This window comes from Pseudorasbora parva, chromosome 10, assembly GCF_024679245.1.
Source record: "Pseudorasbora parva isolate DD20220531a chromosome 10, ASM2467924v1, whole genome shotgun sequence".
Classification (NCBI taxonomy): Eukaryota; Metazoa; Chordata; class Actinopteri; order Cypriniformes; family Gobionidae; genus Pseudorasbora; species Pseudorasbora parva.
The window spans coordinates 33,440,591-33,463,962 of record NC_090181.1 but is presented as its reverse complement, the minus strand read 5'-3'; the positions used below and the strand labels follow the sequence as shown (position 1 = coordinate 33,463,962).

The 23,372-nt window shown below is 37.2% G+C and overlaps 1 protein-coding gene across 5 annotated transcripts in view; it reads right to left on the bottom strand.

Annotated features, from left to right (window-relative positions):
- Positions 1-23,372, bottom strand: part of mipol1 (mirror-image polydactyly 1) — a 116,868-nt gene that overhangs the window by 26,491 nt on the left and 67,005 nt on the right. For all 5 annotated transcript variants that reach the window (XM_067455938.1, XM_067455939.1, XM_067455940.1 and 2 more), the window contains 2 exons: positions 22,439-22,609; positions 17,825-17,932 (listed from right to left, as the gene is read on the bottom strand). In XM_067455938.1, coding sequence (XP_067312039.1) covers positions 17,825-17,932; positions 22,439-22,609 — 279 coding nt within the window. The remainder of the gene's footprint in view (positions 1-17,824; positions 17,933-22,438; positions 22,610-23,372) is intronic.

Sequence of the window (23,372 nt, the reverse complement as noted above, 5' to 3'; positions counted from 1 at the left end):
CCCTTTGAATAGGGAAATATAAAATTCTCCAAAAATGTTTGCAAAGCGTATATTACATTTAATATATGAAATCACCAATGAAATCTGACAACTACCATCTCATAAATTTTGTTTCAAAACACAAATCATTGATTCATAAAAAATGCATTTGTCCTAAACACATCCCAGAACACTGACACTATAGCAACCGGAGCTTCTAACAGCAGCTACAATGACACATGACTTTACTAATCAATGATTGGCTCTTTCATTTAGAAGGCGGGACTTATTTCATATAGGGCACTGCACTTTCTCCCATTCATAAGTAATCATAGTGCACCATCTTCCTAGTCTTTGGTTTAATTTAATGTGTTACTTGCTGTTTCTTTGAAATTGTTTTTGAAATGTAATGGCGTGTTCACACTTGGCATGTTTGGTTCGATTAAAATGAACCCTGCTGCGATTGCTCAGTTAGTGCGATTTATATCTATAAGTGTGAAAGCTGCCATCTGAACACTGGTGCAGACCAAAGAAGCAGTGTGTCTTGGTCCACTTCCACACAAACTCTGGTGCGGTTTCGAATGAAATATGAACGCAACATGGACCAAAGACCTGTAAACTAACCAAAATCAGGAAGAGGAGACCCTAAAAAGGACAGTATGCTCATACATACTGTAACCTGTTTTTTCTCATCAGTCATGATGTTGCCCATCACAGTTTGGTACAGGCATCAGAACCACGTCTCCTCACAGCATATCGTTTGTGTCAGTGTGTGTCAGTGTGTGTGTGTGTGTGTGTGTGTGTGTGTGTGTGTGTGTGTGTGTGTGTGTGTGTGTGTGTGTGTGTGTGTGTGTGTGTGTGTGTGTGTGTGTGTGTGTGTGTGTGTGAGAGAGAGAGAGAGAGAGAGATGGGAGGGACCTTTACAGGAACCTTTGGGAGGAATGGGAGGAACCTTTACAGGGTTCCCACTCTTTCATGAACACCAGATCCAAGGACTTTCAAGGACTTTTTCAAGCACCATTTATTTTATTTCAAGCACCTCTTAGATTCATAACCCAGTATATGTAGCATCACGAAAGACCTCTTAAAATACACTACTTAAAGGAACAAGCAGACTTTTTGGGACTTCAGCTGATTCACGTATCCCCCAGAGTTAGAGTCAGTCAGAGTTTGCACTTTGAGATTCTTCGGAATGAGAAGTGCGTTATAAGAGCAGTTTTACTGTTTACTTCTACTTTTTTAAGTAGTTTTAAAAATCTGTAATTTTACTTTTACTTAAGTACGTTTTTTTTTTTTTTGAAGTATTGTACTTTGCTACATTTTAAACCACTTTTACTGTCTATTTAGATAAACGCACACAAAAAAAAAATCATTAAAAAATGGAGACGGAGACAGAGGTCACTGACACAGACCCAGCTGAAACCGAAACACTATCGTGAACCCCTGGCTATATGGAAATACTTTGAATATAGGAAAACAATAACGTGTTGTTGTCCTGGAGAATATCAAATTTGGACAAAATGTGAAAGCAAATGAGGAAACACATAGAATATGTTGGGTAACACCATCCCTCTGTGCAGATAAAGGTATGTTTATAATTTAAGGCCGAATTATTTCTGTGATGCAGAGGGAATCCTGGAACCCAGTCATGGACATTAACTTTACATTATAAAGTAGAATTCATGTAATACACGCAAACTGATGGATGAACGATTAACTCGAAAGTAGATCTGTAGGCCTGCAATAAATCAAATCTTGACATGGTCTGTTAATATACAGAGCCTTGCGAAAGTATTCGGCCCCCTTGAACTTTGCGACCTTTTGCCACATTTCAGGCTTCAAACATAAAGATATAAAACTGTAATTTTTTGTGAAGAATCAACAACAAGTGGGACACAATCATGAAGTGGAATGAAATTTATTGGATATTTCAAACTTTTTTAACAAATCAAAAACTGAAAAATTGGGCGTGCAAAATTATTCGGCCCCCTTAAGTTAATGCTTTGTAGCGCCACCTTTTGCTGCGATTACAGCTGTAAGTCACTTGGGGTATGTCTCTATCAGTTTTGCACATCGAGAGACTGAAATTTTTGCCCATTCCTCCTTGAAGAACAGCTCGAGCTCAGTGAGGTTGGATGGAGAGCGTTTGTGAACAGCAGTTTTCAGTTCTTTCCACAGATTCTCGATTGGATTCAGGTCTGGACTTTGACTTGGCCATTCTAACACCTGGATATGTTTATTTTTGAACCATTCCATTGTAGCTTTTGCTTTATGTTTTGGATCATTGTCTTGTTGGAAGACAAATCTTCATCCCAGTCTCAGGTCTTTTGCAGACTCCATCAGGTTTTCTTCCAGAATGGTCCTGCATTTGGCTCCATCCATCTTCCCCTCAATTTTAACCATCTTCCCTGTCCCTGCTGAAGAAAAGCAGGCCCAAACCATGATGCTGCCACCACCATGTTTGACAGTGGGGATGGTGTGTTCAGGGTGATGAGCTCTGTTGCTTTTACGCCAAACATAACGTTTTGCATTGTTGCCAAAAAGTTCAATTTTGGTTTCATCTGACCAGAGCACCTTCTTCCACATGTTTGGTGTGTCTACCAGGTGGCTTGTGGCAAACTTTAAACGACATTTTTTATGGATATTTTTAAGAAATGGCTTTCTTCTTGCCACTCTTCCATTAAGGCCAGATTTGTGCAGTATACGACTGATTGTTGTCCTATGGACAGAGTCTCCCACCTCAGCTGTAGATCTCTGCAGTTCATCCAGAAGGATCATGGGCCTCTTGGCTGCATCTCTGATCAGTCTTCTCCTTGAATTAGCTGAAAGTTTAGAGGGACGGCCAGGTCTTGGTAGATTTGCAGTGGTCTGATACTCCATTATCGCTTGCACAGTGTTCTTTGGGATGTTTAAAGCTTGGGAAATCTTTTTGTATCCAAATCCGGCTTTAAACTTCTCCACAACAGTATCTAGGACCTGCCTGGTGTGTTCCTTGTTCTTCATGATGCTCTCTGCGCTTTAAACGGACCTCTGAGACTATCACAGTGCAGGTGCATTTATACGGAGACTTTGATTACACACAGGTGGATTCTATTTATCATCATTAGTCATTTAGGTCAACATTGGATCATTCAGAGATCCTCCTGAAAGTAAAGGGGCCTAATCATTTTGCACGCCCAATTTTTCAGTTTTTGATTTGTTAAAAAAGTTTGAAATATCCAATAAATTTCATTCCACTTCATGATTGTGTCCCACTTGATGTTGATTCTTCACAAAAAATTACAGTTTTATATCTTTATGTTTGAAGCCTGAAATGTGGCAAAAGGTTGCAAAGTTCAAGGGGGGCGAATACTTTAGCAAGGCACTGTATAAGTGCAAAACACTGCTTTATGAATTAATTATCTGCTTGTTCTGTCCCTGTGTGAATGAGCAGCGCCATTTCATCTAACTTACTCAAGTGCACGTGTTGCTCATCGTGTTTTTAACAGCTCACAAACCATATTTGGAGAACATTTTAAAGATTTCCAGAGCTGATCTGAGAAAACGCCTAATGAGCATTTTCACCGTTTTGAATAAAAAACAGTCAAATACACTCTGAGACAGGTCTTCACTAAGCCTATCAAAATAAACGTTTGGTTTAACGAGAACATTTTATGACAGAAATATATTACTATTAGGCCTACAATAGAAGGTACTTATCACAATATGAATAATACATAATTTAAACATTATTTAAGAATATATTTTTCATTGGTTAATTTAGTAAATCTCTGTTTTGCAGCACTTCCCCCAAAAAATAAAAGGATAACTCTTTGTAACATTTTATTTGATTAACACCGTTTCAATAATATATTTGTATTAATTATAAAAAGAAAAATTTCACGGGACTCTATTATTCTTAAACATTTTAATAAATTAATGATAAAAATAAGTTGTTAATCTAATTCATAATCATTTATTGAATTTAGCTGATTAGACATGTTTTAGTGAAATTGTAATAAACAAAACAAACAAATGGTTATAAGTGTTATAATTAAGCATTTGTTTTATTGACTGCAACAATGTGTAATAGGGACGACGAAAAACAGAGTAGTTACATGCCCTTTACTGCTAAAAGTAGTGGAATTAAAGATCTTCCAAAGCTGTTCCAAGCCATATCGACCTAGAAAAATCACAACTTTTCATTTTCAGCAAGTGTGCTCTCCATTAGTTTTTTTCCCTGCTACAACTCCACCCCCCGAACATAAGCAATATTTTGTTCGGTCTTTGATAGCGCATGTAGGCCTACTGTAGGACAATTTTTTAAATAACGCCATTCTAAACTAAATTTATTTTAAATTTTATTCAAACACTTTTTAATTACCTATATTTGTTTTCAAGTACTTCCAAGGCCTTGAATTCATGTGTCTGAAATTCAAGTGCTTTTTGCGAGTTCTCAGATGGTCAAAATACCATCATATAGGTATGTTATGCACATACAACGAGTGCATTAAGCTCAGCACACAGCATTGTTTTGGATGTTTGTTAAAGGGGGGGTGAAACACTCAGTTTCAGTCAGTGTCATGTCAATCTTGAGTACCTATAGAGTAGCATTGCATCCTGCATATCTCCGAAAAGTCTTTATTTTTTTATAATTATATAAGAAAGATGCGCTGTTCCGAGTCTTTCCGAAAAAAGCCGAGCGGGTGGGGGCGTGTCGTGTGAGCGGAGCTAAATAATGACGTGTGCTCGCTGCTGCTATTGTGTTGAGTCGAGTGCGTCGTAAAGCTGTCTCATCCCTAACAGCGGGAAAAAAACTTTATTCAAAATAAAAATATGGCTTTTAATCAGATACAGCCATACATCTATGATCCGGAATCAGACCCAGAGGCTGCAGTTGAACAGGAGCAGCAGCAAAAACGACTAGAGCAGGACGTCTCTATGTGGTACAAGTTATACACTAACTATATAATATGGTTAGCGACTTGTGTTATTTACATATTTATACTTGAATTATATCGTCGTATTTTTGTCTTTGAAGGTGTACATGTGGGAAGTGCAGTTGTGCACGTGTGTTTGTGTGTTTACGCGTGGTTTGTGTAGACAGTAAGCGGACTGGTTTTGCACGGCAGGCTAAGTTAGTGTTTACATAGAAAGACACGGAATAGTAGCGCATTTGAATGAAGAAGCGTGCTTATTTAGTTCAACATATTTCCCCACTCTTTGTGTATTGTTGTTTGGAGTGCTTTTACAATACACAAACATAAAGTTACACATATAGTGGCCAGCTAAACAAATGTACACGCACTACACATCGCATGCTCCATTGATCAATTAACTATACGTGATCATGTTTGGGCTACTTGATGAGCATAGGCAAAAACACAGACATTTGAAGCAGTCTAACTCACCGCCTGCAGTTCTAACGTTGGGACCTTTATCGTTGGGACTGCTCCATCCTTCAGCATTAGGCGATCGGGAAAATCCGGCGTCGAGCTGGGCCTTGTTTATGAAACAGTCGGCACCGAAATGCAGCGAACAGATATAAACATTCGCGCAACTCAGTTGCTGATCTGGAAAAGCAAATGACATCCACTGTTGCCTTAACGCGGGGTTTTTGGGGAATCTGTGCAGGACTGTCTTGGTCTGGCAACCAAAAACGCACTTTTTTGGTGACATTGTTATGTGCACATTACCTGTGCAGCGCAGCCTACGAGCCAGCGCTTTGATGGGCGTAGCCTGTTACTTTCGCTCTCTCCCTCTCTCTCTCTCACGCGCTTCCGGTAGAATTGTCCGTAAGGCCCATACAAGGAAATTCCGCCCCCATTAACGTCAAAGGGGACGCATGATCTCAAAAAACTTGCCGAAACTTATGACTAACCGGAAGTAGTATTTTTGACAAAGAAATACTCCCATCAAACGTCCACCTTAACTTTTGAAACTTTGTCTATGTTTAGTATGGGATTCCATGTCTTTAACAGTGTAAAAAGATCAGTATGCATGAAACAGCATTTCACCCCTCCTTTAACTTCTGTCACAAAATATACATAATACAAGCTGACCAATCAGTTTGTTAATGTATCCCTATGCCTTTAGATTCGGTATCTTTAGGTTCAGTGTTAAAATGCCAATGTGAACACTAAGCAGACCAGGACTAAATGCTTTTTTTGGGTCTGGACCAAACAAACCAAGTGAACCAAACTACAGTGTGGACACACCCTAAAGAACCATTAAAGGAGGATTAATTCTCAAGCTTAAAAAAGGCCAAAAAGGCATTTCAATTGACTAAAGTCAATTATATTTGAAATATGTCATATGATATCTTTGGGCAGAAGTGTGAATGAGATTTGACATTGGAAACCATGCAGAAAGACGTTAACACAAAGTACCCCCCCCCCCAAAAAAAGAAAAAAAATCCCCCCAATCACGTATTTGTTGGACTGCAAACAAACCTGTCACTGCTACAACTATGAATGCTATTGAGTAAATACAGAGCATTGGATAATGTTACATAAAACAACAAAAGGCCTACATAACTGAAAATTCCAATCATCGATATCATGAAATAAACCCGACCTCCAGATATTATGTCTTAGATACTTTACGAATAATACAACCAAGTTATCCCTCCACCAAAAGTAATGAATTGTGTCTGCTTTCCTATAAATCCCATGCTCATAATGAGCACTTCTCTAAAGCCCCTTCACACTGCGATTCCGGCAAATACACGAATTATGCGACCCGGCATTTGTTCCCGGGCCACTAGATTTGGTCCATTCACACTGCCAGCGAAATACCATAATATGTGCGCTTTCACACACAACCCGTAACGGTCCCGGATCGAGTTGACACGTGACATCCTGATGTGACGTATAATGGCGAGCGATCTCAGCTTCAGCGCGGATAGTAAGGAGCTCAGTGGTCTCGACTTGTATCCAGTTTGCACACATTTCTGCTTGTTTAATTTTAGTTTCTTTTGTATACGAACACTCTCTGCGTTTAAAACACCGACTAGCTCTTCTGGCACTGCCGGGTTGTATTATTGAAGAAGCAAGCTCTAGGAGTCGCACGATAACTACGTACACGTTGCAGCATTAGTTTCGGCTTTTGTTCACACAGCGCTCGTCCCGGGTCGAATACCGCAATATTACTAGGTCCCCGACCCGGGTCGAATTCGGTAATCAATCCCGGGACGTGGTTGCTTTCACACAGAAGGCGACCCGGCAATGTTCCGGGAATATTGCGGGTCCGACGTGCAGTGTGAAAGGGGCTCAAGTAACACACACTCATTGTGACTGGGTTAACATATGCATAACTTTAGGGTATTTTAGAACCAACCTGAACTGCAACCATTGACAACAATACAGTGAAATAATCAACTAACTATGACCAAATATCTAGCCCTCTAACCATTAAAAAAAAGGTTTCATTATACCTTTAGCCTACTCAGTAGAGCTGCATTCTTTGTGGCATGGGAAGTTTGTAGGTTAATGTGTGAAATGTGCCAATCAAACTGTGATTGTGAAACAGTTGCTATAGCAGCCTAATCTTAACGCAAGAAATCTTATGCACTTGGTAATTGTGATTTTTGTGTCTATTATATTTCATTATTAAAAACAATTTGCACATTCATCTTGACTGAAGGGGCAAAATAATCCTGGTGAGGGGGCGATATTTTGAGTTAAATTGTCTGTTATCGTATTACTTCAGAAAACCTGAAATATCTATTAATCAAAGACATTTCCTTTGGTGTTCCACGGAATAAAGAACGACATACAGGTTTGGAATGACATGATGGTGAGTGAATAATGACAATATTTATATTTCTTTGTTGAACTATTCCTTCAAATGAGTTATCATAAGGACTAGAGATGAATGACTCTATAGTAACTTTTGCTATAATCTGGAGTTTGTTCAATTGGGGTGTGTCATTGATAGGCATGACATTTCAATAGCTTTCTTCAGAAACGCAGGAATGCTGTCCATGCCTTATCTTCGGAGTGTATCGTAAACTGTGATAAAGCTTTAAAGGTATCATCTTACTGGATGCATTGTCTGCAAAACACATTTGGCTTCTATGAGGCACCCGTTTGACAACGAGCAGTATCTTATCAAGATGCATTGGACTGGTGAGTTTCTTTTTCATACAATAATCAAGCTGCAACGGGAACACCGTTATACGCCTCTGATGCGGCCTGCGATAATAAATCTTCAACTGCAGGCTCAAGATACAAATGCAAATACAATCTTTGCATTACCACAACGCATGACTGCAACGGAAACAGGTCTATGACTCGAACGCCGGTGCATTTAAATCCCTGAAACACTTTTACCCATGAGCACATGCAGCTTCCGCTGGTGCGGCCCCAATCATTCTAATTACTGGAGTGCAGGTCTCGCAAGTCAAAGAGAACATCAAAAAGACTCAAACCTCTAAAGTCAATATGTACTTTTCTCCAACAGGGAGGGGAGCTCGACTTCAAAGCGCAATTCTTTTAATCTTATGTATTTTATCAGCATTCATTACAATATTATCCAAATTAGGTTCCCAGAGTAACGTGTTAACCTGTAGAGATTAAGCCCTGCAAAGGAGGGTCGCAGCCTTGACCTTTATGAGCGAGCGTTTGGTGGGGCAGAGGTGGGCTGGTGGTGGCCTTTCTGACCCAGTGGGGAGAGGAGGATGTGATGGAGGTTATCAGCGGTGTCACAGTCCGATCCATCGCTGACTGAAGCTCATTTAAAGCAGCACGGCCCGTATAGAGTCAGAGGTCACTGAACCGAAGTGGTTGTGCAAAATGTTAGATGGGACATATCATGGAAAACAGGATTGTTCTTGCTCTATTGAAATAAATGGTAACACTTTATTTTAAGGTTCAGTTAATAACTATTAGCTAGTTGTTTATTAGCATGCATATTACTAGGATATTGGCTGTTTATTAGTACTTATAAAGCACATATTAATGCCTTATTCTGCATGACCTTATTCTACATCCCTTAATCCCACCCAATACCTAATTTAAATGCTACAAAAAACCACCTTACTAACTATTAATAAGCAGTAAATTAGGAGTTTATCGAGGCAAAAGTCATAGTTACTAGTGAATATGTGTTCCCCATACTAAAGTGTTACCAAATAAATATATTATAAGATTCACAAAGCAGTCTAGTTAGATAATTTATGAATCATGGCAATAATCACATTAACATATCAATCCCTACTCTGTATTCAGCACATCTGCCAGCTTGCGTCAGATCAAACCCTCTATCGGCGTTAAAAAACTACTGTCAGGGTTTACTGAAGACACGCAGTGAAAAATTAGCGCTGAAAAAGGCGTGGACAGTTATATTTGCTGCGGACCCTATTGCATATGTTTTTGTAGGAGTTTCCTTTTCAGACGCAACATATATGAGAGGAGAGTTTTTAAATGAATCACGCAAGGTGATTTATTAAGGTTTGAGTGAATCAATTTACTGGTTAAAGACTTTGGGGTGGTACTCTGTGTGTTTAGACCACAGGAACAGGGTCATGAATTGAGGAATCAACTATTAATTCAGCCTTTGATATATAAAAGTTAATCGTGATTTAAGAATATCCTGTAGGTTTCGGAGCTGAAAAAAACATCCTTGTTAGTCAAATAAAAGCTTTTATTGACACCAGGCCCAACAAACGTTCAATCTCAGAATGTGCCAACCCATGACATCAACGTGTGGTAAAACACCGCCTCTGCAGAAGAAGATCAATGCCTACTTCATCACTGCCTGTTTAACCCCGGCCACCGATTCGTGCATGTAACATAGGCCTTGTGTTAAACCAGATTGAGCTACCAAGCAATAAACAAGCCGTTGAGGATTACAAAATATTGTGCAGTGCCTGGGCTCGACAGTGATGCAACATGTAAGTAATGGTGTTCATTCTAATGTCTGATCTATGACCAATGATTTCTGAAATGAAATGATTCATGTACAGTCCGATCTTTGTCGATGTGTCAGTAAATCAAACCAGTGACTAAACATCAACTTGCGTTGTTTCTCTTAGTAGGATGAAAATAATTTGTTATTTAATGGTGATTAAATTCTATAAAGAAGGTGTTTAAAGAAAGTTCCCTTTGCAATCGTTGGAGCAGTGTGCCGTGCGCACTGCACTTGCCAATGTCAATCAAACAGAGAGAGATTATCAATGACGTATTTATCAGGGACTCTCGTTTTATTCAATGAATCTCTAAACCCTATCATGTTTGCACTGATAGTGAAGATGAACGCATTCGTTTGTGTACAGGAATGATGTGATCACTGCTTTCATGTGCTCTACATGTGTGTGATAGGCTACAATGTTAATTTCTGCAACCCTTAATGCCACAATCTTAATAATGCCATAGAGCTAAATTTAATGCTATAGATCTAAATGCAATGCAACACTTTTTACAATGAGTTAACCATGAGAGCTGTGATAGTAAAAACGTGCTAAAAGAGAGTACTCTTTTAGATACTATTTCAAATGGAAATATGTTAGCCAATCACAGCAGTAGGCGTTTACATTGAAGTTTCACAGCAGACACGCCCCTTAAAACAGAGCATTCAGAGCAGAGGCTAAAATCAGGGTAGGACAACTGCCTTTTATTTATAAATTATGATATTTTTTTATTTAAAAAGCATTCTAACATTATAAGTGCACCCCAGGAAACATTATAAAACAATAGGGATAGTACCTATTTGTAATGTAAAATAAAGTGCTACCAAAATTACATTAAAGTATATTTCAGTTTACAATAAATACTTTGTTGGTTGTCAATATATTAAGCAGTATACTTGAACCATATTTCACATGACAATAGAAGTAATTATGAAATTACAAGATTTGGGTAAAAAAAGCTTCTAATTGCATCTAATAGCTTGCTAAAGTTATTATGCATCTAATAAAATGTAACAACTATAATAAATGTTATATTTATTTACATTCAGTTTGCACTTATATTCTTTTAGAGCATTTTATTTCTGAAATTAAAAGAATGAAACACTTCCTTGGGAATCCTTGTGTAAAAATACTCTACTGTTTGCATTAATATTACACTCACATCTCTAGAATGCACTTTTCTGACCAGCTTCTAATAAATGGATAAAAGTATCTGCTAAACTGTTAAGCATACAACTAACCCTTAGTCTAACTGTTATGAAAGATTTAACACTTTTCCCATGTAACACAAATGTGAACTGGACCGTAATCGTGTGAAACACACGCACCCCTTCTCTGTTTCCGAGCCTGTGTCACCTGATGTGTGATCAAACATATTTAGCTCTACAGGTCAGAGACGAAAGACTTGAATCCTCGCCTGCCAACAAAAAGCCCAAATACATGAGGGATCCCTCATCTGCAGAACACACTCATAAATCTCTGTCGGAACAGAGTCAGCGCAAAACGGCCGAGCTGATGCTCCCAGAAAGAAACACTTCTTGTACAACTAAAACATCTCCCAAATAACTGAACGCTCAGAAAGGGACAATGCAATCTTTATAAGGAGCCACCATCATTTACTAGATGTGGAACAGAACCGAGACATGGTGTGTCTACAGCTTGTGTGCTGTTAGGCCATGCCTCCAACATAAAACAGAGAATCAGATGAAGGAACAGTGGTAACCATTGTAAAGAGCAAGCAGTTCTATAAAGCAAATGGCAAAACAATATTATAAAAAAATTGCGACTTTACAAAAACAAATGACAAAATAAAAAAAGCATAAATATGGTATGATAAATTAAAGGAGTACTTCAGCACTGGGAAGATGAATCTACATTTAAACTGGGTCATTAATGTAGTAGAAATGTGAAATTATGTTTTAATTTGGTACTTTCTAGACTTAGAAAATGTATTTTTGTCTCATGGGGATAAAACAACAATTCCCAGAATGCTTTGCTGCCCTACGAGGCCACTCCCAAAGCCACCGCTACTAGATTACTGAATCACTTTCCCTTTCCCACCGCAACAGAGTTCATTTTCATAAAATCAGTTCAGTTAGAGAACAGACACTACAATTAAAAACTGAACGTGTCTGTTCAATATAAAGTGATTTAGCCGCTGAGGAGTGGCACAGCCCAAAACGCTGCAGGAGTCAGATTACATTGACAGTTATGGATGAGCTCGTGATGAGAGCTAAGGTAAACACGTCCGCGGCATAGATTCATGGCGCGTGTTCAGTCTGGCACGTTTTCAGTTCATGCCTTTACATGAATGCCTGCAGCTGCGAGCTGAGCTGAGATCCCATCCCCCATGCAGGGATTGAAAACATGCGGAAATGTTCCCTCTGCTGGCTGTAGTCTTTAGCCTCTGGCCAAAAAGTCCTCCGATGACGCAAATTGACGATATGTTACAATGATTGTACGAATGATTGTACCTTGGGTACAATCATTCGAATATACCCAAGGGTTTCTACTGATACAAAGCAATATGCTAATCGCTGAAGTAACCCTTTAAATTGAACAAATATTAGAACTAAATTGAACTGTACAGAAAATGACTCCTCAATTAAAATTGTGCAAAAACAATCACGCACCTGTTATAAAGCACACACAAACAGTATTACTTTAATTTAACATGAATAGTTAGTACCTTTAACAATGCCAGTGTTTCTTTTGATATCTGACGACAATCAATGTTGGGAAGGTTGCTTTGTAAATGCAACAGGTTACATATTACAAGTTACTCTATTTAAAATGTAATTATTAATGTAACAGATTACATTTGATTACTTTTTGATTACTTTTCTAATTTCCAGAACAGAAACGCCTTTTTTATATTTATAAATAACTAATTTAATTTAACAGATTTTCTCAGAAACTGTAACTGATTACAGTTACATGTAACTTGTTTCTCCCCAACAATGACGATAATGACGCTCTGCTCTTGTCAAAGTTACATTCTTGACCAAGCACAGCATAGCTCGCAGCGCAATCTGTTGGTGAAAATAATCACGATACGATTGCTCCTATAACCAGATGTTGGCTTTTTAGCAATGTTGTTTTGACGGAGCTGTAAAACGGGGACATTTCTGGCATCAGCTCCAGTCCTTGACAGAACACCAAAAACCAGAATGTCCCTGGAAAACAGAGACGTCTCGTCACCTTAACATGCAATTCATGGCTTTCGACACTTTTCAGGTAGAAAAATCTGGAAATCCATATACATATGGAAAAATCACATCCCTGAGATTAAATGAGTAAGGGCCCAACAGAAGAAGTTAAAGGTGAGGTCTGGATAGAACGATGAAGAGAGTGATGGGGGCAGGAGCAGGCGTGTGAGATCACTTCGCTGCTGTCAATGCAGAGAGAAAAGCTGCAGAGCAAACACAGGTGGTTCAGAGCGAGGGCAAAGCTCTCCACAACGGCCCCCGCGAGCCCGTCCACATCCCCCACTCAGCATTTAGAGGGACCTGCACGCTTCAAACTAAAACCAGCCGACAAACATGCACAAGCATTGCATCTCTATTATTTGAATGCAAGCTAATTTGAAATATTACAGACTAACTGAAACATTAAACAGTCTTTGTCCCTGAAATGAACCTTGTTTTCTGTCGGGACATTCCCAAAAAGGGTTATGCCTTTCTTCTCGTGAAATTACCATATGATTGGTTCACATAAACCAGCTTTCACATACATTTTACATTATAGTTAAGATTTCCTATTAACATTTTCTGAGGAGTTCTGCAAAATAGATCTCTAAAGAAACGTGTGAAGTTAATCAAATGAGCTAAAATAACTGGTAAACACACATACAAGAGGTAAGGATGCAAACAGATTAAATGTGCGCTTGTTAATTATTGCACCTTAAACATGCACATCCTTATATAGACCTTCTGGCTGTATTACATTTTAATTAAACATTATTCAGTCATTTTTTACTGCGGGCAATTGGTGACCACAAAGCTCTTAGACGGTTGTTGAGCAGATTACTTTACATGTGCTGAGGTGACAATGAGACCGGAGAGATAAGACAAGGAATAGCCCCGGGTGCCATCAACTGACAAAAGTCACGAGCCAAAAAAACACTTTGCAGGTGGCTTTGCTGTTCTGGTGAAATATGATGATGAAATGACAACAAACTCTAAATATGCCCCTAATTTACATTTTAATTGATAAGGAAAGCAAAAACTAAAAAACAACAACTGGCCTATCTTTCATCATCTTCCATGATAAAAAAAAAAAAAAGAACACCGGTTAACATTCTCTAAAGAGTCTGTCGATTAAAAAACCTAGAAATTAATCATCCAAATGAAATCCCTGAAAGTTAGTGTGAGCTAAAAGCTAAATATAAAGATTTCAGAAGGAAAAGTCTTTGCTCATCGTCTTAAACTCAACTCTTTTTTCACCCTGAAGATTTCCTTCGGCTTTCTTTAAAGTAAAATGTCAATCGATAAGTGGAAGTCCTGTTCATTTTTAAATTGTTTTGTGGATATGTTCCTGGCACTGTTGACTAATTTTACGACAGCTGTTCCCATTTCGTTTTAAATTAAAAAACCCCGCTCTATAATCCCAGGAGTCAATCTATAATTAAGGGGATTTATAGAAAAACCAAGTGCTACATTAATAACAAAATTTAATATATTTCTTAATAAGCTATCAGCCGAACCGTCTTAAATGTGAAATATAATTTTTCTGAAATCTTCAGAAAGCTTTGCCTGGAGACAGACTGGACTTTTTACCAGATTATAAATAATCATTATTTTTTATCTACTGGTAATCGTCGCCATGTGGCGCAGCATTTTCAGATCACAATCCACATCATCCCATTTAAATACAAGCTATCCAGTATCTATTTTTTACTCATCGTAACTATGATATCATGAAATTGAAGCATCATTGTCATCAGTTTTGCCCTACAGCATTGGATTGTTTCTGTGTGCAAGATAGTGGTGATTACAGGCCTAGAAAAAACCTAAATAAATAGGTATCTGAAATACATTTCCTTAGACCACTTTTTAATTTATTTAACATACAAACAAACAAACCAACAAGGTAGTTTAACATTTATCTTTAGGAATAAATAATAATAATAATAATAATAATAATAATAATAATAAAATGATTAAATTAAGTATAATAAATTATTTAATAAGAAATATTATGTTGATTTATTATTATTAAATTATCTAGTTTAACTTTTATAACAACAACAACAACAATAAACAACACCGATAATAATAATAAACAACACCAATAATAATAATAATAATAATAATAATAATAATAATGATAATAATAATAATAATAAGTAAATTAAATAATTGAATTAAGTAAAATAAATTAATAATAAACACCAAGTAATTTTTTTTAGATTTGTTATTAATTATTTATTAAATTTTCTAGATTAACTGTTATAATAATAATAATAATAATAATATAATAAACACTACCAATAATAATAATAATAATAATAATAGAAATAATATTATGTATATTAAATAAGTAAATTAAGTAAAATAAATTAATAATACAATTAAGTTAAAAATATTTTTATTATTATTAAATTATCTAGCTAATAATAATAATATTAACAATAATAATAATAACTCAATTAAATAATTTAATTAAGTAAAATAAATTAATAATCAACACCAAGTAATTTTTTAGATTTGTTATTGATTATTTATTAAATTATCTAGATTAAGTTGTATAATAATAATAATAATAATAATAATAATAATAATAATAATAATAATAATAATAATAATAATAATACCAATAATAATATTAAAATAATTTTATGTAAATTAAATAAGTAAATTAAGTAAAAATAAAGTAATAATAAAATTAAGTAAAATATATATTTGTATTTAATATTATTAAGTTATCTAGATAATAAATAATTATCAATAATAATAATAATAATAATAATAATAATAATAATAATAAACACTACCAATAACACAAATAATATTATGTAAATTAAATAAGTAAATTAAGTAAAATAAATTAATAATACAATCAAGTTAAAAATATTTTTTATTATTAAATTATCTAGATAATAATAATAATAATAATAATAATAATAATAATAATAATAATAATAATAATAAGTCAATTAAATAATTTAATTAAGTCAAATAAATTAACCAATTAACCAACACCAAGTAATTTTTTAGATTTGTTATTGATTATTTATTAAATTATCTAGATTAACTTTTATAATAATAATAATAATAATAATAATAATAATAATAATAATAATAATAAACAACACTACCAATAATAATATTAAAATAATATTATGTAAATTAAAAAAAGTATATTAAGTAAAATAAATTAATAATAAAATTAAGTAAAAATATATTTTTATTTAATATTATTACATTATCTACATAATAATAATAATTAATAATAATAATAATAATAATAATAATAATGTTATTAATAAATCTAGATAATACATATTAATTTATTTACTTTTCTGAGTAAGGTTTATAGGTTAAAAAAAGTCAAAAATCCCATTTAATTGTCTAACAACTGATGTTTGAATTACTGAGTAGACATTTAAAGGTGCCATGTGTAAAAATTGAGGTAAAAATATACCCAAAATGACCAACACGCATCAAAAGAATGAGAAGTAATAAGGGCGATTATGTCATTAAAAAATGTCAAGTTATAGTGCTGCAGAGATATCAGCCTTAATTATCGTAATACCAGTCTTGGCCATGGGAGGCGGTATGCGGGCAACATAACCACTAGCCAACCTGGCGTACTTGAACCTGATGTCAATCGTGTGGAAAGTTCAGCCCAATACTTCATTTCAGTTCAGGGAAGAGAGTGGACGGATGGCCGAAGCCCTTGGCCCCTTAAATGTATCTGATATGATAAAATAGCTGTTTTTACCTGATCGGAAAAAGCGGAAGTGCGAGCGTCCGACGACTGTGTCCCGTCATAATAAAAGTCCCGGTACTCGCGAGCCGTTTAGAATAGGCGCCCTCCAGTGGACGAAAAGTTGCATAGTGCACCTTTAAATGTAAATTGCTGGACAATTAGTTGTAGTCAAACATTATGAGCCTTTTATGAGCATTTTTTATTTTAGAAATGTGCAGCCATTTTGAGATAGTGGACTATTTCACTACTATGTATGTAATGAATACAACTTTGTATGTCCAAAGGAACAATACAATAAAATCAAAAAATGTTACTCACATTGTAAACTATTTCACCATGCATGGAAATAACAACACAAGCTCAACCTCCCCTCGATTACAACAAATGCAGTTAGTGCCTTAATATACTCAGTCAAGATGCAGGTTAGTCAGTGCGTTCAATGTGTCGTAAAGGTCCTACCCTGACTCAGCACCCCTTCTGAAATCAGCCCCCCTGCTCACCCAAGTCTCTCAGTGCATGTTTACCTAGCTCTATCTAATGATGGCCCTTTTACAGCACTCTGCATTAAACTCAAGGGCTCTGGCTGCATCAGATAAATACAGCAAATCAAATAGGCCCGTGTTTGCCCTGCGACTCCCTGACAGACCCGCAGCGAGGTATCGCAGCTCACTGACCAGCCTGTGTCATCCTAAAACCCTGTCAAACAGACACCCGCGGCCGTCAGTCTATCGCCGCAAATCGCTGGAAAACAAGAGCAGGAGAGAGCAAATAGAAGTTAATGAATGATACAGTGGAGAGTGTAATGACGGGCTGATAAAGGGTCCGGGGGCATCCGTGAGCGCGTACGGGGGACTGCGCGTACGGTGAAGGTCGGATTCGAGGATGGGGTTGTTGGCAAACACCCCTGGTGTGTTTCGGCAAGCGTGTGCATTCTGCGAAAGCTTGCGCGGGCTAACCCGTGGGCTCGTGACATTCATTTCCAGAGGCTTCTTCCCACGTGGGAGGTGTGTGTGTGTGCTTTACCTTGCTCGCTCGTTCACGATTGTTTTGGGCGGCCAGGTGGCGGGTGCTGTTTGCAGAATTATGACATGGCTCTTTAACACGAAGAAGCTCTTGTTCCAGACGCTTGCACTGAGAGAGAGAGAGAGAGAGAGAGAGAGAGAGAGAGAGAGAGAGAGAGAGAGAGAGAGAGAGAGAGAGAGAGAGAGAGAGAGAGAGAGAGAGAGAGAGAGAGAAGCAGGATCACTTGAATGCATTAAATAACAATTTACCCAGGTATAATCACCAGCTATAAGAGGCTTGCTTTTACACTTTTGCATTAACCAAATTAACTACTGGTGATTCCACGCAGTCACTGTTCCCTTTCTGTACAGTAAGATCAAAATAAAAATCTCAGTGGTTTCTCAGAATTGCTCAGAAAGTTTCTTGCATTGTATTATATTATATTTACATTCCAAATAACTGGTTAGATATTACATTCTTACCATCTTATAGTCTATAATGAATCGTTTTACAAGGAGTAGGGGGTCATTTTATTGACAAAATAATTTAAAGTGCAAACACCGGTGCACAAATATGATTATTACATTTTTCTAAGCGTTTAAATAATATTTGCAATAAAGTTGGCTCAAGAATCCTGTGAAAACCAGTTGCACTGCCACATGGAAAAACAATGTGTATGTAAGCCTGCTCTATGAGAGGTGAAATCTCTGCAGGGTGTAAACCTACATTCTCAGTTATGACTATATTTACTGTAAGAACCTCAACACACACTTGCTGAAATTACTCTCCGTTTGTGTCTGTGATCCCTGGAGGGACAGACTCATTTGTGGTATATTTCAAATATAAAATCACTTTCTTTTATGAAGAAGTTCCATACAGTGGAAAGAGAAGCACTCAATCAGAAACTCAATTGCATTCATGCTTGTGAAGCACTTTGAGTTGCATTTCATGTAGGAAAAGTGCATTAACAAATACATATTTATTATAATTATTACATATTAGGAAAATGCCCATCACAAATGACTTCTGTGATTCTATCTATCTATCTATCTATCTATCTATCTATCTATCTATCTATCTATCTATCTATCTATCTATCTATCTATCTATCTATCTATCTATCTATCTATCTATCTATCTATCTATCTATCTATCTATCTATCTATCTATCTATCTATCTATCTGTCTGTCTGTCTGTCTGTCTGTCTGTCTGTCTGTCTGTCTGTCTGTCTGTCTATGCTACAGCTACAGTTTAGAAAATTGTGATAAAATATGACTCAAGTACTCAAGAGATGAACTGCATTCATCAGAACAAATTCATCTTGATAATGTCAGATAACTCTGATAGAAAGAAAGGTATGTAATGGATTCAAATGTCCCAATCAGCTGTCCGCTGTTAAATTTAAGAACACAATTAGATAATACGAATTCAGGTCAACCAGTGACCAAGCACTGCTTCATTTTGATCAGTCTGGAGTGTAATAGCTCGCATTAGCAATTAAAGAAAAAACAAACAAAGCAAAACATGGTCAGGTCAAAGATGAATAATTTTGGTCCCAAATGATCATCAATTTTACTGGTACTCCATCGTATGAAGAATTTTTGGGTATGATTATGTCATAGTTTACTTTATTTTGATATCCTCACTTACATAAATGTAACTATAGTGTCCTGCACCCCTTTAGTAAAAAAAAATATAAAATTTTATCTGGTGCCTGAATAATTTTTGGTTTGACTGTATACACACACACACACACACACACACACACACACACACACACACACACACACACACACACACACACACACACACACACACACACACACTACATTATTGTGGATAGGGAATTATATATACACATATATAATTCCTTATCCACAATACTGTCCTCTCCTCCTTTTTCCATACAATACGAGACTCTCCAGCCGACTTTCATACAGACAGACTGAGAGACAGACAGGCGCTTTAAACACACCGATGTGACCAGCTCTTTGGTGGGTATTATTGTAAGTAGGCTTGTTTTCTACCCGTCCATATGTGCTCCTCTCCATGTGCACATTCCAGGATCGACGGACACTTACCAGGAATGTAAACCATCCTCACGGCCTGACAAGAACCAATGTTTCAACATTCAGCCGTTTCAAAGAGTAGCGCCCGCGCAAACAAGCCTCTCAGCCACCGACCCCACTCCCGTCTCTTTCCTCTGCAGACTAAAATAATATCGCTGCCGTCCAGACAAAACACACAGCTCCTCTTTAGTGTCAGCCTGAGTTATGGTTCTCGGGCAGCAGATGTCTTTTAGGGGGAAACGTATTTTAATCAGAATGCACCTCTGCGGTGACGCAAAAGGCCAACATTGCCGTCAGTGCCCCAAAAATAACCAGGGTGAAATGGTGCATAGGAACAGATAGATTAACCTATTTCAACATTTTAACCCACCAATTAAAGTTTCAGATGATAATATAAAACAGTAGAAGTCTGAACCACGTGATGGCATGTTCTATGAGCGGAAAAAAATAATAAGAAGAATAAGATCTCAAGACAATCAGCCAACCCTAATTCACCATGAGATGCGACTCAATTTCCTCTCTCACTTTAACATCAGCACTCTATCAAGATCAAGAGAAATTCAATAAGCGCCCAGCGCAGGGACATAACGAAGCGGATCTTATTCTCTGCGTTAACTGTGAGGAGAGGAAGGAAGTGAGAATAAGATTTATTTTCTACAGCACTTATCCAGCTTTTCATATTCCGGCAGGCCAAAGGGATGTGGCGGCCCTCTGCCTGCAGCCGGGCTCTAATCCCTACGAGATGAGGAGAGAGATGGGTGGAACGGCAGGGGAGGGAGATATCCTTGAGGATAGAGAGAGGACCCATTCCCGTCTCAGAGGGATTAGGCGTGGGGTTTGCAACTTACTTCTGAAATTGCCCCACAGATTCACGTTTTTGGCCCCAATGAAAAGCCTTCTAGGGGACGTTTCGCGGCCATGTGCTGGTGGGTTTTGGGTGGAGTTAGAAGAGTGACACCTGGCCTTCTGTTCATTTCAGAGAAGTTGACACAGGTTGTCATGGTTGAGCTGTCACTGGCTTTCCAGCTGCATTTATCTGCACGACAGGATTTATTTTATGAATCTGGCCTACCTCCAATAAAAGACTCAGTCGATCAGAAGAATCTGAGCTACACAAGAACATTTACAATATGATCAGGGCAAAATCTAATCTAGTTTTCCTCATTTTTTTATTTTTTTATTTCTTTATAAAACAAGACCTCTTATATCCTTTGGACATTGAAAATGAATTATATATAATAGCATATCATAAAAAAATACATATACAAATTTAATGACCTGCAATAACAAACCTCTTGCTGAACCTTAAAGGGTCAGTTCACCCAAAAATTATTTCATTAATTACTCACCCTCATCTCGTTGGACACACGGTACAACTTTGTTCATCTTCGGGACACAAATGAAGATATTTTTGTTGAAAGCTGATGGATGAGAAAGGTTTCAGAAAGGCCTCCATTGGCATTCAGTACATTTCTGACCCACTCACAAGACCCATAAAAGGCACTTTTTGGATGCACGCCGAACTCAGTCCCGCCCACAACATTTGAGGTCGGGAAGTTTGGTCTGGACTTGATCCATTGTGAAGCAACTATACTCTAACGAGAACTGTTCGGACCAATCAAATTGCCAGGACAGGCTTTATACGATGATGGACAGATAATGTAACGTAATCATCCACTTCACAAAGAGCGCTTGGGTTAAATTCGTTTTAACCCTAAACGGAGAACTTGTTCGTATATATGCAATCACCTTTACTACTTCTCTCAAAATTTTTTCAACATTTCACTTTTATTGCCAGCATCCCCCTTATTTTTGGCAAAATAAAAGTGTGTTGTATCTCCTAAAACACCACCTCATAGCCATTAAAAACTGATTACAGTAAATTTCCACTTTAAAATAATCTTCATTTTTGAGTGTCACAAGTCTGGGAAATCAAATAATCAGAAAGGCCTCGATGACCTGTCCAATCACACCTGATAAAAGTTACAACACAGTATCCACTGACCCAAAACAACACCAGGAATGACCGCTAGACACAATTAAGTGCCCAAATAATGAAAGCAAGCACATTATATAACACCAACTATGAAACGTAGGTAGCATTTATCAACACAGAAATCCCAGCAAATACATCCACTGCCCCACACTTGAACTCTATGATGAAGCTGAATATCTGGATGTCAATATTTAGCTACCTGCTTGTTTGTTTTCATTTGATTGAATTATGTGTGTAGGAACGATATACCAAATATTTGAGGTTATGCAGCAATATTTGTCCCTACATGTGAATTAGGTAGCTGGTGTGTTGATTCTTAAATCAGTGCAGGATCTGTGAATAAACACAGATGTATGTGCTTTAATAGACCAATAATCAAAGTCATCTTGCAGAGGAGTTAAAACGCAGGAGGAGGAGAGATAGTCAATATTTAGAGAGTCGTATTTGATTTTTTCTATGGTGTAAAGGTTTCTGGCTTGGTACACAACTACTGTGAGTGGAGTGTTTAGGGCTGGTGTGTGTTAGGATTGACCCTTAGTGGAGAGCGTTTATGTGTTGTAGGTTTGTACCCTGGTTAAAGCAGTGTCTCTTTCCTCGATGACAGCTTTCATCTCTTCAGAGGTGATCTGGGAGCGACGCTCTCTGGCCCTCTGGATCTGCTCGATGATGGCCGCCCCACTCTGCTCGATAGCGAGGGCAGAGTCCGCGCTGTTAACCCTGTTCAACAGCTCTTCCAGGTCCTGACCAGAGCATACAAATAAAATCTAAATTCATCAGGAAAATAGCATTTTTAAATATAATTTAATCATATAGTGGGTGTTTGCATGTGCACAAGTCTCTGTAATAATGCAAAGCTCTTCTGGCTGGTTAGAACAGTTAAATTAAAGAGCCATTAGATATAATCAGTTTTGTTGAATATCATATTTGATACATGAAACTTTTATATAACCGGTGGAAAGATTTTTGATTTTGAAGTTTTTGCATTTGGACCTCTATAACAAATGCACAGTCACATAGATTTGCTCATGGCTAATGTAGATCAGCGGCATGACAAGTAAAATCTTGAGGATTCGCAATAAATGTATGAATTATATACAGTGGGGTGTCTTTGTAAGATGATATTTCAATACTTAGTTTTATAATTAAAGATAATGCAATGATGAGTGTTCATATCATATTTGTTATTAAGAGTGCTGATTCCAAAAATGTATTTATTGTAAATTAGATTATAATACGTTTTAAAATACTCATATTCAGACTACAGTTACTTTTTTTTATTTGTTACTGTGGCAAGGGGGGGGCGTGGTTCAGCGAGGTCTGCAGCGGGAGAGAGGGCCGCGGGACGAGCGGTAAGTGAGTGGGTTGGACGCAGATCAATAACACCTGTCTCTTGTTCCAGTAATGAGCGCGGAGACGGGATAAAACACCAGCGGAACCGGAGACCAGAGAGAGAGAGAGTCGGACTGTTGGTGCGAGAACACAGAGACTGAGTTTACCCGGAAG